Source organism: Dendrobium catenatum, unplaced genomic scaffold (assembly GCF_001605985.2).
Source record: "Dendrobium catenatum unplaced genomic scaffold, ASM160598v2 fragScaff_scaffold_716, whole genome shotgun sequence".
Taxonomy (NCBI): domain Eukaryota; kingdom Viridiplantae; phylum Streptophyta; class Magnoliopsida; order Asparagales; family Orchidaceae; genus Dendrobium; species Dendrobium catenatum.
The window spans coordinates 13,732,038-13,752,307 of NW_021319178.1; the positions used below are offsets into that span (position 1 = coordinate 13,732,038).

General features: G+C 33.9%; 1 protein-coding gene across 2 annotated transcripts in view; it reads left to right on the top strand.

The window, feature by feature from the left end:
• LOC110100807 (calcium-transporting ATPase 3, endoplasmic reticulum-type) overlaps positions 1–20,270 on the top strand; it is a 137,328-nt gene that overhangs the window by 33,280 nt on the left and 83,778 nt on the right. For both annotated transcript variants that reach the window (XR_003701198.1, XM_020828479.2), the window contains exons 11-15: positions 8,872–8,973; positions 9,109–9,162; positions 9,877–9,978; positions 18,771–18,829; positions 19,799–19,943. Coding sequence is in view for 1 of the 2 variants with exons in the window: in XM_020828479.2 (XP_020684138.2) it covers positions 8,872–8,973; positions 9,109–9,162; positions 9,877–9,978; positions 18,771–18,829; positions 19,799–19,943 (462 nt within the window). In the remaining variant the exon portion in view is untranslated. The remainder of the gene's footprint in view (positions 1–8,871; positions 8,974–9,108; positions 9,163–9,876; positions 9,979–18,770; positions 18,830–19,798; positions 19,944–20,270) is intronic.

The window sequence follows — 20,270 nt, forward strand, 5'->3', positions numbered from 1 at the left end:
TTATCACAACATAGCTGTTATACTATTTCCATAAAGAGATTGTGTATGCAATCTATAAGAATTGTACTTTTCAAAATGTTAGCAACTAGAAAAATGTTCAAATAATTATATCATTATCTTCTATTAAATTCCAATTCCTCAAACATAGGTGTAGTCGCTCATTCATGAATACTTGACTGTTAACATGTATAATATAAAATCACCTACTTTAATGGCTTTCTTTTTAAATTATGGTTCAAAGTAAGTGTACATGTCTATAATGATAACATATACTCGTTAATTCAAATTTGCATTGCTTACCTCTTTGCAGTTTTGTCTCATCAAATTTTCCACCTCATACTCTTTTCCTTGTGTAAGTAACCTACACAAATCACTTCTAAATCTCTATAATTTATCATTCAAATAAATTTGCATCAAATCAATTTATACTAACATCATTTTCCTCGTAACCTCTCTTGTGCATAAATCACTTATTATCTATTATTAATAAAACCATGGTTTAAAATTGCGCAATATGAGGTTCGCTTTGAGGCCCACCTTTGCACAATTCCAGTAAAAAATGCCTCGATGCTTACGCCTCGAGTTTTTTTATGAGGCTTACGCCTCAACTTCACTGGCATGAGGTCTTACGCCTCACGCTATATATATTAAAACTTACATAAATCTTGAAGTAAATGCCTGACATTGGACTTTATAGGAGAGGAGGAAGAGGAGAGAGCAGTTCACCATAATGATGATTCAAATGAAGAACCACTTAGTGATGACAGTGCTGATGACTTATGAGTTCTTATGTGATATGTCATTACTATTTATTTTTGAAAATTGGAATTATATGTTAATGAAAAGAATACTGGGATTTGGGAAAGATAGAATTTTGAGTTGAACTAAATTTCATGTTGTCTTATTATTGAGATATTTTGATTGCACTTCATATCTTATGATTTTTTATGTTTTATATTATTCACTCATTAGTATATAAAAAATTTATCATTTTATGTTTAAGCAATCTTTTGATTTTGAGGCTTACGCCTCAAAACGCCTTGAGGCTTACGCCTTGCCTCACGAATGAAAAACGCCTCAATACCCGAATACGCAATTTTAAACATTGAATAAAACTGGTTTTCTTATCTTAACTATAATTAATTGTTAAGTAACAATAATTGAAAATTATTGTTTAAACTTATTTAAACTTAAAAAAAATAATTTTTTGAATTTTTCATTACTAGAAATTTTGGATATTACACCCTTAGTATCTGGAACAATAGCTTGCAACTATGCAATTTTATTTGAAATAATATGCAAAATATTATCATAACAATCATTTGAAATCTCAGAGTCCTTGGCATTGTATGACTCATAAATCCTTTTATATCATATGCTTTCATCATCACATGAATCTGATGTAGGGAAAGGATGGGGGGGGGGTCAAAATATTTTGGGTTTTAATTTTTAGTGAGCTTATAGGGCCTCTACTAGAATCAGCTCATTAATGTCTAGTAGAGAGCCTTTTAAGCTCATAATATGGAAGATTAATTAGGTTCATTCCCCCCTCTCTTTTGGCTCTTTGGTTTCCCCACCTAGCTCCCCTTCCCTTGGCCCTTCGATTTCCTCCCTGGCTCCCTCTTCCCGTGGCTATTTCCTTCCCCCCTTGGTTGTCTGTTTCGGTTCCCTAGCTGCCTGTTCCGGTCCCCTGGTTGCTGTCCCAGTTCCCTGGCCGCTGTCCCAGTTCCCTGGACGCTGTTCCGATTCCCTAGCTGTTACAGTTCCCTAGCTGCCCGTTCCTTCCCCCTTGGATGCTTGTTCCGATTTCTTGTGCTTCCCCTCCTCCCCTAGCTGCCTGTCCCATCGCTACTTTTCTCTATTTTTGTGGGTGTTGTTCTGGACTGAACTTTTGGCCTTCTATTTCCCATGATTTAATGGGTTAATTAGTGGTTATGGTGGCTGTTTGGCTTCCCCTTTTCTCTTATAAATATAAGGTGTCTTGTGAATAAAAAAGGTTGTTATGGATTATTTTTGGAGTAAAAAAACCTGAGGGTTTTTCTTCATTCTTTGGAAAAGCTTGCGAGCTTGTTTCATTCTTCCTCTCCCTCTAGGAAAGCTTGCAAGCTTGTCCTCTCTTCGTCTTGGGCTTCTTACCTCTTTTTTCTCCCTGCAAGTTCGACACCATCTTTACCTTTCTTCTCGATTAAGGAATGCAACTTTAGGAGCTTTTATTTAAAAGTTTGTAAGCGTCATTTTATATTATAAAGTTGTTTTAAGTGGAGTCTTTCATGTATTTTCTATATCCTAAGAAGTGTTTATTTTTGCTTGCAAAAAACTATGGGTTTTCCTAATTTCTTGCTTGCATCAAAATCCCTTCCAAATGTTTCACATTCCAGTCTAACAGTGTAATTAGCTTCCTCTCCTGAGTGGCCAATTTCTGTTTGAGTTCAAAAAATAAATTTTTTTACATGCTTCAATTTCTCCATGTACTTTCTACAATCTTTTGAGAGAAACAACTTCTTTTCCGTCAATTCAACTAAAAATTGCTTTAGGATGAAATTATCAAATCTCATTGTTTACTAATTTATAATGCTCCTCCTCAATTCTTGTTTTGTAACATTGAGTCAGGATTTTAATTTGATTACTTGAACTAATCAATTGATTATTGAAGAAACTTATATCATTTTAATCCTCTAGTTTTCTTTGTTGGAATGGACATTGCTGTTCTTCCATATCATGATCTGCTAGATATTTCTTGTCTATAATCTCATCGTTGCCTTCTAAGAGCACAAAAAATCGATTCTCTAGGCATTGAAGATGTAGAGCAACTCTTTCCACCTGAATTTCATCCTTTGAATTTTCTAGCTTAATCAATTTAATGTCAACTTTGTTCTTTGAGAACTTTGTATTAGCTATATCTTATGTTTCAGCCTCAACATTTTCATCTTCAGAAATACCCATACAAACAGAAACCAAAGATGCTTCCAGTGGTTTCTTTCATTCTCAGGCATTGACTTGGTTTCAATGCCTTTTCCATTTTGTTTTTGGATTCTAAAAACACAAGTTATTGCGATGCAGATGACTTGGTAGAATCACTTTACACAAGACTTAGGTTTTGATGAACACCATCAGCTTGGCTTTTGCACGTTTATTTCTTTCCCGTCTTCATTCATATCTTTCTCCTTGTCGGCTAATTTATCCTTAGAAGGAGCTTGTGTATCACTTATCAAACTCCCACTCTTCTTCTCAATCCTTTGTATCTCCAAATTTCTCAGCCTAGGATCGCCACTGCCTTAATAGCTTTTTGCTCATCTAGTGTAGCTGTTGTCGTGTATTGAGGGTGAGAATCCCACCTTTCTTCCACCCTCCTTGCATGATTCGATTCCCATGGCTCAACTTGGCTCCCTCCATATCTGGTCGCCCACTCTCCTTGCCTGAAATGCCTCCTATAGTGGTTGACCACCACACCACCTTTGTTACATCCCATTTTAACCTTTCCTACAATCAACCGGGAGTGTAATTAAGAAGGAGAATTTGGAGAGACCTATCTCTTACTAACACTCATCCTGAAATACTTCTACTATGATCAGGTGAGAAAAAAATAACCTACTCAGACTATCCCACACATCGAGTTTTTTAATTCTAAATTGACATCAATATTTGATAACTGGAAGCATATTTGAAGCACATCAAATAAAATACAGAGCTTACTAAACTTAAATAATATTTGTATACCAATAAATTTTTCTATACAGCTTCTACTCTGACTTCTATGTACACTCAAAATGTATTTACATAAAATTTATAGTTAACCCTTCTGCCTAGAGTGTCACTTGCTCATTCCCCTTTCCTGCAGTACAACAACTATGAGTGACCTAGAGCTCAAGGAAATACACAAGCAACGTATAAGAAATAAGAAACATGTTTGCAGTTAATTGAAAACCATATGGAGATTTCTATGATAATCATAAGCTGCACAAAACATCAATGTATATTTAATTTTTTATGTTTCCTATTCAATTTACTGTTCAATACATTAGGTAAGTCATCTGATGACTATAGGCTTTTGCACTCTCAGCTCTCAAATTCAAGGCTGGATATGTATTCCCAATTTTTAAAATTGAGGGCCACTCTTCTCATTCAAGGTTGAGTCCGAATTCTCAATTTTTAAAATTGAGCAAGTGTAGGATACTTTATGTACGGCTTCTATGAGATTTATCTCGTCAGGTCTTTCGACTTTACTTGTGCGGGCTTATCCCTCTTATATGACTTATCTCATTAGCATTTTCATTTACCCTTTTAATACGTATCACATTTTCATAACAATCCTCAAATTGTTAGTGAAATAAATACTTAATGAACTAGTTACGAAATACATAATGAAATTAAAAATAATGCTATCGCAATCATATAAAAATGCGGTCACAATTATATAAAATGTTATTATTTCCTATACCAAAGTTTGGGTATCTCACCTCGTTCTCTAGGGTAGTCGGGTGATGCTCTCCGAAACCCCGACTTCTTTTTCTTTTTTGAACAACCTAAACATAAGCATTTGCCTTTCATATAAATCCTGCCACAAATTCAGGCTATATATAAAAATCTTACATGTTTTCCTCAAAGCACTCCTCATTCAACCCAAAATTCCTCACCTCCTGTTTCCTTCTTCCTTTCTTTTCTTTCTTATTAATTCCCCACTGAATTCCCCACTGATTTCAGCTATAGGGTTTCAGAAATTTTCAGCAATAACAACAACATTTATCTCTTTTCCTTATTGATTTTAACAAATATTGATTTACGCACACAAACTCAGCACTTGAACTGAATTCCAGAAATTAAATTCAGCAAACCTGAATTTCCGCAATTAACTTCAGCACACGTTTGTTTGCTGACCTTTTCCTTCACCACAAACAGCAGCCTATCAAAACAAACATTAGCCCGCAGTAGTTTTCCCCAACTTTTCCGCATAATAACCAGCTTCTGATTTCTAGAAATTACTGAATTCCAGCAACACTGATTTCAGTACACACTAATTTCAGCCCGTTTCTTACAGATTTCAGCAATAATATTAGTCATTTTTTAATTTTCCTTAATTCTTTTTAATACTGCTTTGAAGACTAAAAAGATGCCAGATCAGTGGAGGATGAGTGTGTTAAATCCTATTTTTAAGAATAAAGGTAATGCACAAGGGCGTGCGAATTATAGAGGAATTAAGTTAATATGTCATACTTTAAAACTATGGGAGCGAGTTATGGAGCATATACTAATGTTTCTCAAAATCAATTTGGATTCATGCCGGGTCTACTATGGAAGCCATACATTTATTGAGAGGTTTGATGGAGAAATATAGAGAGAATAAGGAGGATCTACATATGATATTTATTGATTTAGAGAAAGCATATGATAAAGTTCCAAGAGAAGTGGTATGGAGAGTTCTTGAAAAGAAAGGAGTTATTAATGCTTATATTCAAATCATTAAAGATATGTATGCAGGAGCTATTACTTGTATTCAAACACAAGGTGGTTTGACAAATTATTTTCCTATTTCGGTTGTATTACATCAAGGATCAGCCTTAAGTCCATATCTTTTTGCTTTAGTCATGGATGTTCTCACTAGACATTTGTAAGAGGATGTACCTTGGTGTTTGCTTTTTGCTGATGATATTCTTCTTGTTGATAAGACTAGAGAGGGAGTTGAAGGTAAACTTGAATTATGTAGGTCAACTTTAGAGTCTAAAGGTTTTCGCTTTAGTAGATCTAAAACTGAATATATGGAGTGTAATTTTAGTAGCAATAGATCTAGTGAGGGGATTGTGACTTTGGGCGATCATGTTATTAATAAGAGTACACGTTTTAGATATCTTGGATATATTGTTCAGAGTGTGGTGAAATTGATGGGGATATTATCAGCAGAATTCAAGTTGGATGGTTGTAGTGGAGGAATGCATCGAGCTTATTATGCGATAGAAAAGTCCTCAAACTTAAGGGAAAATTCTATAAGATGGTGGTGAGACCCTCAATGCTTTATGGTTCCAAATGTTGGTTGTTAAAAAAGAAGCATAATACGAAGTTAAGTATTGTAGAGATGAGGATGCTTAGGTGGATAAGTGGCTTGATCCTTAGAGATAGGATCCAAAATGAGCATATAAGTGAAAAGGCTGGAGTAGCTCCAGTGGAAGATAAGATTAGAGAGAGTCACCTTGGTCACATTAAACGGAGGCCTTCCGATGACCCGATTAGGAAAGTTGAGGTATTAGATTTGACTTATGTTAAAAAAGGTAGAGGTAGAGCTAAAAAGTCTTGGTTAGAAAATATTAGAAACGATATTTCTTTATTAGATTTAAATGAGAATTTGACTTTTAACCGGACACAATGGCAAAAAAGGATTCATGTAGCCGACCCCACATAGTGGGACAAAGGCTTGATGTTGTTGTTTGTTTTCTGAGATTTTCCTTCACAGCAGCCTACAATAGTAGCCGCAACAAGCAGTTCCCGCTCCTCAGCTTGCAGCTTGCTTCCGCTGTCCAAAGAGGGACGGGTGGGGAAAAGAAGAAATGTTAATGCCTCAAAAGAATAAAACTTATCACACTATTAATATTATAATAACACTCCTAACTCCACTAAACCTTTTCAACTGTTCCTAGCCATAGGATCCCATCAGCTTTATGCAGGCCGGTTTAAGTGGAATTGCTATAGTACACAATTAGTTTCTAATTTTACTGTAGTAGTTGATTGTTAATAACAATAAACATTTAATTAGATATTAATGAACTATTAATTGGATAAACTATCAAATGAATTTGTATATATACACTTATATATATATATATATATATATAATCAAAATATTTGAAATTTAAAATAGAATTTAATAAAAAAAAACTTTGAAAATGAGTATATTTTTGAAAAAAGAAAAAAATTCATGCTTAAAATTTTTGAAAATTTTGGGTATTATAACCTCCATCACAAAATTCCCTCCTTGCTGTCTCCCCATCCGGAAACTTTGATCTGCCCCTTATCAGAGCCCTAGGATGTTGCTCTTGATGTTAGAAACTCTCCTTGTCGAACTTCTCCCATATGATCTCCTTTCACTTAGATTTGGTCAAGGGAATCCTGGTCAAATCTTGGTTAGGGTTAGTTATCGGAACCGCCAGTGGAGTTTTTGTTTGCATCTCCATGTGCTTCCTTATAATCTCTTCTAATCCTTCAAATCGGCTCTCCCTCTGATTCTTCATGGCTAAAACCTTTCTTCGATGGTTGAGAACTTCTACATCTGGAATTTGATTTGCTCGTCTTTTCCTTCCAACACATCCACCTTTTTTGCTGTCATATCTCAAAAAACTTACTCTTATACCAATTTGATGGATCTTGGAAGCAAAAACAACGAAATCTTGCAGGTACACAAATATAGGGGATGATTTTTTTTACTTCAACTAATAACGAAATATACTACAAGAGGAAAATAAACTCAACATGCAAAATGAAAACCCTAGACAAAACTCCTTAAATAGCTCTAACACACAATTAAAACCTTTAATAATTAAAACCTTCTTAAAATATTAAAATATTCCAAAATTAAAGCCTTCTACAATAAAATCTTTCTTAAACAACTCCCCCTTGATTACTTACATAATGAATAAGAATTCATTTGGCTTGGCTGCAGCCTCCCCCCCAAGCGTATCAGTCTACCTTCACCTTTTTTAACATAGGACAAATATAATACTTTTACTCTCCCAACCGGTCATCCGACGTTTTATGTGATCAAACCATCTTAGTTGATTCTGTAATCTTATCTGCCACTGTAGCTACTCCAACCTTTTCATGTATTTAGTTGTTTTGCATTTTGTCTCTAAGAGCAAATCTACTCATTCACCTGAGCATCATCATCTCTATAGCTGTTAACTTAATTTTATGCTTCCCTTTTCATGTTAATAAAGAGTTTTTTCTTTTTCTCTTCATTTGCTTGGGCTGAGTGAGCACAAATTGATTCATCCATGGCATTTGTATATGATATTATTGGTTTTGTTGCGATTGGGTTCAAGAACAAGTGATCGCATAAGGTAGTATTTCATACTATCAAATGATTTTCAAGAACTTTTACCCCATATAAAATGATAATTTTTGTTTCACCAAAGTTGCAAATGATTGACATCTTTTAAATATATATTTTATGAATATTTTAAAAAAAGAAGGCTTCCCTTATAGATTCCTTAGTTGTGCAAGACTCTAAGGGGGTGGCATGTTTATGATTGTTTTAATTTGGAGGGATCAATTTGCATACCCCTACGCCAGACTACAAAGATACGAAATTTTGTTGATAACAAGCTGAAAGCCCACTTTTGAGGTCATTTTGTCTTAGATGCGCAAAATTGTTCCAATGATCTTTGATATGATCATACAGTATTTTACTTTTAACTTTTAAATAATCAATATAACATTTGACTTGGTTATGAAGTAATTCATTTAAGATTTGTGTTTGTTTGCTGTGAATTTTTTGCCACAAAAGTTAGTGATAATATATGGTCAAAGACGGAGGAAAAATCCTCCATAGCAGCAGAACCCCTCTTATATAGGTTTCACTGTCATTCTAACTTTGAGCGAAGCAATAGATGCATAAAATATTTTTACCGAGTGGCAAGTGATATCTTTGAGGATAAATCCTTGTTCTGGTTTTAATATCCGAATTTCAGTGTCATTGTATTTATACTTACTAGGCAGTTTGTTGAGCATGGTTTATTTTTATGTATTTAGAGTCTTAATAATGTTTTATGAATATTGACTTAAAGAATTTGCGCTTACACTAGTACGCCTCTTCTAACATTGCTTTTTTTTTCATATCCTCATAATGATGGATGAAGTTAGTAATTATTCTTATTTTTGACTATCTAGGGTACTGTGGTAGTGGCTGGTAGGGCTAGAGCTGTTGTTGTTGGTGTAGGCTCTAACACTGCAATGGGCAATATACGTGATGCAATGTTACGAACTGAAGATGTATGTTCTGCTTGTCTCAGATTCTATGAAATCCTTATGCACATTTCATATAATATTTCTTGACAATTTTTTATTTTCTATGTGTCCTTCAATGCTTTGTTACTACGGCCCTTGTGTTAAAACTTTGCATCGCAGGAAGTTACACCTTTAAAGAAAAAGCTTGATGAGTTTGGAAAATTCCTGGCTAAGGTACACTGAGCCATTCCTTATCCAGATTTTATAATTTCTGCTATTATGTTGTTACCAGGCATTTTCCTCCCTAAAAGAAATGAGATAATGCGGATAATGTGTTGAAGTCCCAAATTGAAAGGATAGTGAAGTACTTGGTCATGACTGTGATATTTCCTTTCACCCTTAATATTGTAGCATATCACAAGTACTGTTGTTTGAAGTGAATTTGTTTTTATCTGGCCTGAAGAATTTATTACTCCACTTAAACGATGCTGATTGCTGGTTGCATCTGAAAATTTTTGAGACTTGATTAGAAAGTATTATAAATGATCTTTCTTTATTAAATTTAAATGAGAATTTGACTCTTAATATGACATAATAGATAAAAAACATTTGCATAGCCGACCCCACATACTGGGATGATGGCTTGATGTAGTTGTTGTTGTAACTATATTAGTATGTGAAATGTGGTATCTTTAGTTATGATTTTCTCTTAATTATAATACATATTGTACTTACTGGGATGGAACTTCATTACTGATTTGGCTCTTCCTGATGCATGTAATAGAAAGTATATTCTTTATCTGCTGCTCTTTTGCTGTTATATGGGGATCTCTTATAGCAGTTATTGTTGTTAGTTTTTTCTTGTAAGAAGCCTGCTGTTTCTCTCATGTAGTTATGTAGTTGGCCATTCTTGTGATTGAGGGAGCTTATCTATATGTCTACTTTTAGGTCATTGCAGGGATTTGTGTGCTTGTTTGGGTTGTCAATATTGGTCATTTCCAGGATCCTTCTCATGGTGGCTTTATAAGAGGTGCCATCCACTATTTCAAGGTATTTCTTTTAACTCAAAATTATCATGCATGGCTTCTTGCAAATGTTAGTTTCTAATCCTTGTTTTCACCATCATGGGTGAAAAAAAAAAGTTGTCATCTTCATAATTTGACACCATACTATTTAATTATTAAATAGGATTGGCTGGCTTAGAGAAAATATGGAGTTGACAAATTAATCATCATAGCTATTTTCTTAATTATTTTGTATTAGAAAAACAAATAGTGTTTGTTTACATTAAACTAAATGAAATGGGGGGAAATTCAAGGACTTTATTTATGTTTAAGTTATTTTATATTGTACTTGCCAATAAATCTGATTGTGATCGTAGTGGATATAAAGTTTAAAGATAAATTTTCTGAGGTGAATATGATTAGTGATAAGGTGTTTGTTGTTAAGTTAATTATTGGTGAGGACAATAGGGTGATGTAAATTGACTACGATGACTATGGGCAAATTCATGTTGGGTTTAGACTAGGAGATTGAAAAGCAATAGGGAAGCTATACTTGGATTTCATAGTTACCTATGATCTTGAATGAATACATACTTTAAGAAATATCTCTTTGTATATGTTTGTAGTTTATCCATCTCTTTGTAAGATTAATTTTCAAGTTATCTTTTCAATTTAAGAACATAAGCTCTAACTACATTTATATTATCTTCACTAATAGTTATCTAACCTTATCATTTAACTTTTCACTTAATTTATATTCTTTATGAATTTATTTTTTATTTCTGTATCCACAATCATTCTACTCCTTTCCTATTGTTACCCTTTAAAACATACAATTGCTTATAAGTTTACCTAATTTCTTTGAATATTTTTTTTCTTTCCATTTGGTTTCTTTCCATTGTGATTGCTTACGAAAAGCCAAGGCTTTCCCTGTAAGCTTCATTGACAATAAACGAGAAGAAACTCAGGGGTAGTTTTTCTTTAGGTAGACGTATTTGATTTTAATTATATTTTCTTTATCATTTAGTTCAGGGTTTATTTAGATTTGGGGTCAAGATTTCGTAGAGGCACATGCCCGTAAAGTTAATTGCCCCTCCTGCTTACTGGATAACACTCTTGATTATTGAGATTGCTTAGACTCTCTTTTAGATTATCTTAAAGTGAAATTTCAGTATAGTTGAATAGAGAATGATTCCATCTTTCTATCATATTGGATACGCTAACAGATTGAATTTGTTGCCGCCAGATAGCTATAAATTGTAATGTTTTTCAGGAATTTAATTAGCAATATTGGTTTTTCTCCTCTTAAAAGGAAAATAGGTGGAAATGTAGGGTAAATGTAAACTCGTTCATTAACAGAGGATTGAACATTCTATTTTCGTTGAATAATTTAGAGGGACAAAGCATAACCACTTGTTTTTCAAATTTACCATACATGTTGACAAGAGCTTACAGGCATAACATGACCATCAGTTATTCATGAGTTTTATTTTGAATTTAAAAGTATTTATAAGAAACATATGGTTTTCTAGTTTGTAGTTTTTTATTTTAATTGGTGTGTTTTTTAGTATGGAATCTAACTTGAATTTAATTTGTGTTGGGCTTACAATTATTGGAATGCTTACATTTATTAGAAGGCACAAATTTTGATTTATTGGGCTTACTAGCTCTATGTTGATCTGAAATAATTTTGATGGAATTTGCTTACTAGCTCTATGTTGATCTGAAGTAATTTGGATGAAATTTACATCTATTAGAAAGCCCATATGTGAGACTCATAACCTTAAAGAAAAGGAAAGCCTAGTGATGGGTCTTATGGCCTTTCCCTATAGGTAATGTGTCCCAAAGTTAGATTGGCTTGATTTAATGGGTTTTTTGGCTTTGCGCCAACTCAAATCAATTGTGATGGGGCTTTCTTCTATTGTAAGACCCTTACAAAAGCAAAGCCCAATGATGGGCTTTATTGTCGTATCTGATAGGCAAGATAGGTTGATATGTATCATTTAGATTCCTGAGTTGTGTCTACTATTTGAGATTATATTAATTTGAATTTTAGGGGTATTATACTTGTGAGTGTCTGAGAAGGTTGAGGCTTACTATCTTAGCTTTCATTATGCTCACATATGAGATTTATGACTCATATATTGAAATCGACCCAATAATGCGTGTTGCAACCTTAGTGTGCTAGCAAGGCAACCTAATTGATTAGGTTGGTTGAGTTGAGTTTTCAATTTATTGCATATTCTGGTAGGCATATTGAGGCAATAACTCACCCGAATTCTTGGATCAACTGGAAGATAATATGTTTGAATCAGGTCCTTTGGCCTATTTTTTGATAGCTTGAGTTGATATTGAGTATTTTTGAATTGAAGATCTAGGACATTCTGATGATTTGTTATCTTTGAGAGGATTTTACAACCAAATTTGTTACTCATAGCTCTATTCAGTTATATTTAGGCCCATTTATTTTTCTAGAATACATCATCATACTTATCAATTCATTGGTCGAAGTCTTGGCCCATTGGCATTGTTTTTGATGGATTTAACACAATCCTCGATGTTTATGGATCATTCAGGAATCTTGTTCTATTTGTAAAGACTATCTTTTAGCACATTTTATGGTGATTCAATGCCATGATACTTTTTGGAGAGTGGTTTTTTTGCATTTAGGAAATTGCCATTTACCAGGCAACAAGATTGAATTTTCCATTTTTCTTAAAGTCGAGGCATATTTATAAATTTAAACTTATTGCCTAAATGTACTACTAAAATTATTGGTTATTGTGGGTGATTGTAATGTCTAGAAAACATTAAGAACGAGTAACTACAACTAAATTGTCTCTAATTTTAACTTTGAGGCAGTTTGGGGATGAAAAATAGGTTGTATAATCTTGCCCCAGGTTGTGTAATCAATCCCATGATACTTTTTGGAGAGTGGTTTTTTTACTTCAAGGGATCCTCGACACAAACTCAAACATGTGTTCTTTTTCTTTTTTCTTTGAAGTTTTAATGTTTATTGAATAACTCTCATAATGATGAAGAAGAAAAATTCGGGCTAGGTCGTAAGACCATCATTAGCCAACTTTTAAGTGAAGTCGTAAGACCCACATTTTAGAAAAATTACTAAATAAATTGCAATTATCCCAACACTCAAATAATCAAATTTAAACCTTTGGCCATCTTAATTTTAAGGGATTAAGTTGCATGAGCCGCTTTTCAGCTACTTCCTAAGGGAAGTTATAAGACCTACCCAAACAATTAAAAACTCCCGGGCAGCCTTGCTGTAGGGTTAGGTTGTAAGACCTATCTTTGTGAAACTCATAAATATAGCAGTAAGCCCCATTCCAAATACCTGGGATATTTTCTACAAAAACCGTAAGTCCCAACATAAATTTAAATCCCCAGTCTACTTTATATGAAAGTCGTAAGTCCCAACCTAAATCTAAATACCTGTGCTACTTTCTAAGGAAGTCATAAGACCCGTTGGAATCCAAACTCCTGGGTTACTTCTAAATGAAGTTATAAATCTCAAACCAAATCAATTTATATGTATTCTAATAGATGTAAACCCCAAAATTCAAAATAGAACTAAAACTAAAACTCACATCTAACCACTTCAGTATACTTGGGATCCCTGAGAGGAGGTAACCCATAGGTGCTAATCAGATTCCCTGGACATTACTCTCAATGATTGTTAGTGTTGGTAGACTGAAATCTACGGCATACTCGGGACGACAGAACCATGGGATCTTGATCGGGTTTACCTCCATTTTTTTTCACAATTGAGACTAAATATCTAAAATTTATTCATTCTTAATCGAGAGTTCTCTCGTACGTGTTAAGAGGGGTAATTAACTATGAGTGCTTGTGCTCATGGGAAGTAAGGACCCTAGATCTAATTAAATTCTAACACTATCCTAAGAGGAAATAAATTTGACTTTTAATAGGACATAATGGAGAAAAAGGATTCATGTAGCCGACCCCACGTAGTGGGATAAAGGCTTGATGTTGTTGTTGTTGTTGTACTATCCTCAGAGGAAATCTGGTTAATTGCAATCTGACTAAAAGAAAATGGAATCCTACAGTTGCAAAGTAGGATTCATGCATTCATGCCGTTTTTCTTGAGCCAACATTTACCCACGCTCTTCCTGCGTGGTCCACTTTGTCTTAACGCCCGCACCATTTGCAGCACCCCTGCACACACTACTCTTGCGGCCAATCAGCGATCCAACCCTTCCTCGTACTCCACTTTGCCTTATGTTTTCTCCAACCATAAGTGCAGAGAGCCTTTTTTTCGTCTTCACTCCCTTGTTTAGTGCCCATGTACTTCCCCTTATTAGTAATGCTCTATAATGCACTGACACAAACCCGACGACACGGATACGACATGACACAAACACGGGAAATGTCAATTATTGTAAATATAGGATACGAACACAGGTTGGACATAATATTAAAATTTGTATATTTTAAAAATAGTGCGTGGAATTGAATAAGTATAATAGTAAAAGTAATTTAGAAATGATTAGTCATTTAAGTAGAATTTGTGTTTAAAATGATTAATATTAGGATGCCAAGAGTCGGGCGTCGATGCTGTGTATTATACATAAATCGAGAAGACGACAATGATATCAAGAGTTGAGCATTGATGTTATGCAACAAGTATCGGACATCAAAATCGAGCGGGCATCTGTCTTCGATATTAAAATGATGTCAGATAAAGATAAGCTATGAAGTTGTGGGTGTAAAAATTGTTAACATCAAGCATTAATGTCCAGACAGTGCCATAATTTAATGTTGAGATGTTTTTGAAATGTTGATATTATAATGACGTTAAACGTTAATGTTGAGATGACATCAAACATTATTGTGAAACCAAAGTCGCAACCGCCAAAGAGAAATGAAAAATGAAAATATTCGATGAATGAGGAATTAAGGGAGGGCGATTGATTTGATGTTATCGAGAGAAAATAAGAAATTTATTTTTTAAAATTTGAATACAAGAAATTATATTTTAAAAAATTAATAGAACATTTAAGGCACGCGTGCCCAATTTGTATTTAATATTTTTTTTAAGAGGACACATTTTTGACATGTCCGTCACGTGTCGGAGGTGTGTCAGACGAGTGTCGTGTTCAATGCGTGTCGGATACTGCACGTCTCTTTGAGCAGAAGTGTCCGTGCATCATTGCTAATGCTCTAGAATATAAAAGGTTAATTGAGGAATGCTTTTGTATTATATATATATATATATATATAAATATAAATAATAAAATAATAATAATAATAACAAAGCAAAGATGTATTTAATTTGAAAACTCGAGCCATTGCATTTTTGATCCGACCAAGAATACTTGATTTGAGGATCCCGCGTCGTTGTATCTTCAATTCAGCCAGGAAGAATTTTATTTGAGGTTCTCTCACCGTCGTATGTTTGATACGGCCGGGAATAACCAATGGCTAGTACCATCTCAACATCCCTTCACGGGGAGGGGACTTCGGAAGGCTACCAAATTTTTTGAGGAAAATTTTATTTTCAAATTAAATAAATTAATTATCAACAACATGTATTTAATTCGCACTATTTTTGGTTGCATTTAAGAACTTGGTGAAGAAAGTGAGTCAAATATATTTTGTATGATGTACATCTCAAGATCTTTTGAATGAGTGAATGTAGGTCTTTGGCTTATTAAAATTCATAAATTGATGTTGTATCTAAAAATTGAAGACTTAGCACTTCCATGATTTAATTAGATGGAAATATGGTGTAATTAATTGTTTAATAGTAAAAAAAAAAAATGTTTAATAGTAACTGATTGTCAAACAAAAGAACCATACTTCTCTAGTTCTTTTGGCATCTAACACACCAAACTATACAAGAAATGCGAAATGCAAAAATGACGGTGCAGCTCAATTGCAACCCCAGCTTGAGATTTCATTTGGTGGGGACAATAATCTATAAGAAAATCATTTCATTACAGCTTTACAAATACAACTCAATTTCCAAATGTGCTTGAGTTATCATCTAGTGGGGATCAATTGCGAAATGAAAGTAAGAATGCTCTAGCTCTACTTGTATTTGAAGCTGCCAACACTGGAGATTGTTATTATACAAATTTAAAGATTATTTCAGATGATGGTGACATCATGCCAGTGATTATAAACAAGCCTTCTATATCAGGAGGAATTGATCAAAACAACCATAATGTTGATGAAATAATACTACCTGCTACTGTTTGCTTACCGCATGATGATGATATGATTCGGTCTATTGTAATAATTGAACCTTCTTCCCAAAGAACTTTTCAAAAGGACCTAATTAGTATTTCTGCTGCCCAACCTATAATATTCCTACCAGTTGGTGATGTATAGATAAGTGTTGGCAATCAGTTGTTAGTGGAAGTAAGGAAAATGAATGGGAAGTTCTGAAGAGTATCGTCTATGGGGGTTTGATTGAATCAATTACTAGCCTTGGTGTAGTATTATCGGCAGTCGATGCTAAGACCTCAACTTTGAATAATGTATTAGAAGATGCTCTCAAATTGGAACTAGAATACTTGGGTTATGTTGGCAAAGGAAGGATACTTGTTTTGTTTGAAGAGTATTGAATATTGACATCATAAAAGAGTTGGAGTGGCTCAACAATTTTTTCGCATGTGCTCCAATCTTCATATCAAGCTCCTAAATGCAAGATCTGAGAATGCTTTGCAGATTCGCTAATAGTGTTCAAATACTCTGATGATGGCCGTGTAGATTACAAATCTCAATTGGAGGTGATCCCATATTTTCAAGATGACTCCTAAACTCTCATGAAAATAACTTTTAAAGTGATTTCAAAATCACCCCGATGATGGTCGCGTTGATAAAAAATCTCAACCAGAGGAGACCCTGCCTTTCAAAATATCCATGAGACTTAATATAAATACAAATATTTTAAAGTGATTATAAAGTCTTCCTAATGATGGCCGTATTGAAAGCTAATCTCAACCGGAGGGGAACCCATATTTTAAGATGCCTCATAAACTCTCATGAAACACTAACTTTTAAAGTGTTTTCAAAATCACCTCGACGATAGCTATGTTGAAAGCTAATCTCAATCGGATGGATCAATTTTTAAAGCCTATTAAATTTAAAAAAATCTAATATCTATTAAATTCTAAATATTCAAATGAAAATTTGATCTCCAAAAACTTAAAACTAAAATCCATCCACATTTCACAATGGTATGACGATGATGAAGAATTGAAGAATAACTTCAGCTCACAAAGATTAGATGTCTTGTAGAATGTGTTATTACAATTCATTCTTAGTTAATTTATCACTAGCAGGGATGTGGCACATGCCCTATGACTAGATGATTATGCTGCAAAATGGACTATATTATTTTCATGCCCAAAGCCCGTATATTCCCTAATGGTTAAAATCCCGTTGAGAAATAATTTATAGGGTGCCTTCTATAAGTTATAAAGCCCTCTATTAGCTTATTTTGACATAAATTTATCATCTTAGACTAACATCTACCCCAAGTCTACAAGATATTCTTGGACGAAGCAACCAATGGCTTATAAGAAGGTTTTTTCTGTCAGGTTGGGTTGACTAACTCCTCTAACTAAATAGGACCAGGGTACACAACAGCCAGGGATGACAGAATTATGAGATTTTGATCGGGCCTGTCTTCATTCCTCCATCACTTGTTTTAAGTATACAGTGATAAATTTCAAATCATGAACTCCAAAATTCAAATCCTAAAATTGCTGTTATTATACATTAGTTCCTTATTGTGACCTGTTTAATGATTAACCTTAATTGAAAGTTCTCTCTAATTATTGGGAGGGGTAATTAACTATAGGGGCTTGCGCCTATAGAAAAACAGAACTCAGGTCATAAATTCCTTGCAAAATGAGGGTGAAATCTCTGGGTAGTGACTCATCTAAAACCAATATGCCTTTTGGAAATTTATCCAGAAACCTAAACTCGTTAAAACTCCCCCCATCAAAAGAAAGCGAGCCAGAGAGGCTGGGGCGTTTATTTTTGGAGCCCACAATAAGAAATGTGTGTCAATGCTCGATTTTGTAGGTCGTCTAGTTAATTTTTTTTACAATGCCATGAATTATAAGGATTGACATTGCTCAAGCTAGAAGTTTGAGTGTTCATAATTTTGAGAAATTATTACGTGCGGAGTCCTGGCGTAGCTCTACATTTAGACTCTTATGAAATTGTGACACGTTGATTTTACATGTGAATTTTTAATATATATTTTTTATAGTTCATGATCCGATGACCCAACCTAGAAAATTCAATTGGTGTTTTTGTTCATTGTCCGTGTATTGAGTGTGTATTGAATGTCTATCGACTGTGTATTAAGTGTGTATTGACTATGTTTACTGCGTATCAAAATTAGTTGGAGCTCCACGCATTGGGTCACCTTCTTTTTATATTGAATACATCCATATCAATGACAAATTGACATTACTATATTAGAATACTGTTTTTTAGTTTTTTTACATGCTTAAACATAAAGTAGCTCAATCATCTTTGTAACAAGATGCTATCTTAAAGTTTGTAATTTGTGTCATTAATGGTATAGATGTATACTTTCAACTACTGTCATTATTAGAATTTCAAATAAGAAAGAGGGGAGAGGGTGCGAAAGAGTTCACACAAAAATAAAATTTCTATAATATACATAATTGCAAAAGATTTAGGGGTTAAACTTTCATGTTATACATCTAGGGGGTGATAATCACCCTCAGCCCCTTGTTCCACCACTGCTTTCTACTAACACCAGCCCTAATGGCTCTATACTCCTTTCTCTCTTCTAATGCTTGATTTGGATAGGTTGCAGTGGCTCTTGCAGTTGCAGCAATTCCTGAAGGGCTTCCAGCTGTTGTTACTACGTGAGTGTTCTTGATTCTGGATTGGCTAGATTTATTCAAGAAAATTATCTCGTTTCAATTTTGAGGTTATAGCAAGCATCATTCATAACTCTTTGTCTGTGCTCTTTCTGTTTGAGTTCAGTGATTTAATGCAAATATTAATTAAGATAAGTATAGCACATTTTTCAACTCATAAGTAACGAGGAATGAGGAAAGAAAACTACGTAAATTAGATTAGTAGGGTATCATGTTACTTCATCGAGTTATTTATGAGTTCCTTGTTCTTGCCGTGATAATGTAAATCTCCAACAGCCACTTTTTAGAGAAAACTGCATTTTGATGAAAGTAAGTTGTGCTACTGTGTGATCCTTACATTGATGAAATTGCTTTTTCATTGCTATTTAAATACCTTGTATGGGCTGCCCAATCAAAGTTTTCAACTAAGTTTCGATAAAGAACTAAGACGTGCTGCAAGTTCTGCGATGTTGAACATGTCATTGGAGTTCTGATAAGCGTTTGAAATAAACTTACGCTGATGAAAAGTGTGAAGTGTTTCCAATTTAACGATGAGAATTCATAATACAGTAAAAGATTATCTCACTTATTTTTTGAAGATCTATCATCTGGCACTTCACTTTCATTTTTTGTAAATAATTAAAATCATTAAAATTTTCCTTGACTTAATTTTGTTTTGATAATTTCAAGTGTCTGCTAACAATTCAAGCTCTTACATTGCTTTAAATAGCGTTTTATTCAATTTTAAGAACAAAAATAATCCTAGTTGTTTGCAGCATTTCTGAAGCGGCAATTGATCTTCCCTGTTTCACTTTTTAAAAATTATGAATTGTGAATGCTTTCCGTGGACTTTTTTGCTTTTTGTTTGCATCATTGTTTATTCCAATCTTGATCAAATTTGATGTCTTTCTTTAAGAAATCTTCATATTTACTTTCTTTATGTTTTTCCTTGCTATATAATTGGTGTTTATTTAGGTGCTTGGCTCTTGGAACTAAAAGAATGGCACGTTTACATGCAATTGTGAGATCTCTGCCTTCGGTGGAGACCTTAGGTTGCACGACGATAATTTGTAGCGACAAGACTGGTACTCTAACAACAAACATGATGTCTGTGTCAAAGGTGAATTGAGAAAACCCTTGTTTGCTGTCCTAGGTTCTTTTAATGATATTCTGGAATACTTTTTTGATTGCTACGCAATCTTAAAGGTGCACGATATTGTAAACCGTGAGGAACTTAGAAAGTTAACAATGTTTGTCCGTATGTTGGAAATGTTATATACTTATTAATAGGAATGCTTATTTAAATGGGCTGTTCTTTTTTCATCTCAGTTTAATGAAACTGCTAGCACTTCATTCTCAATTTTTATTAGCCTGTGGTTGATTTCTTTTCAGGCATGTGCAACATTACTGCATTCTTCGGGATTTTGTCTTTCTTTGTTGATATATT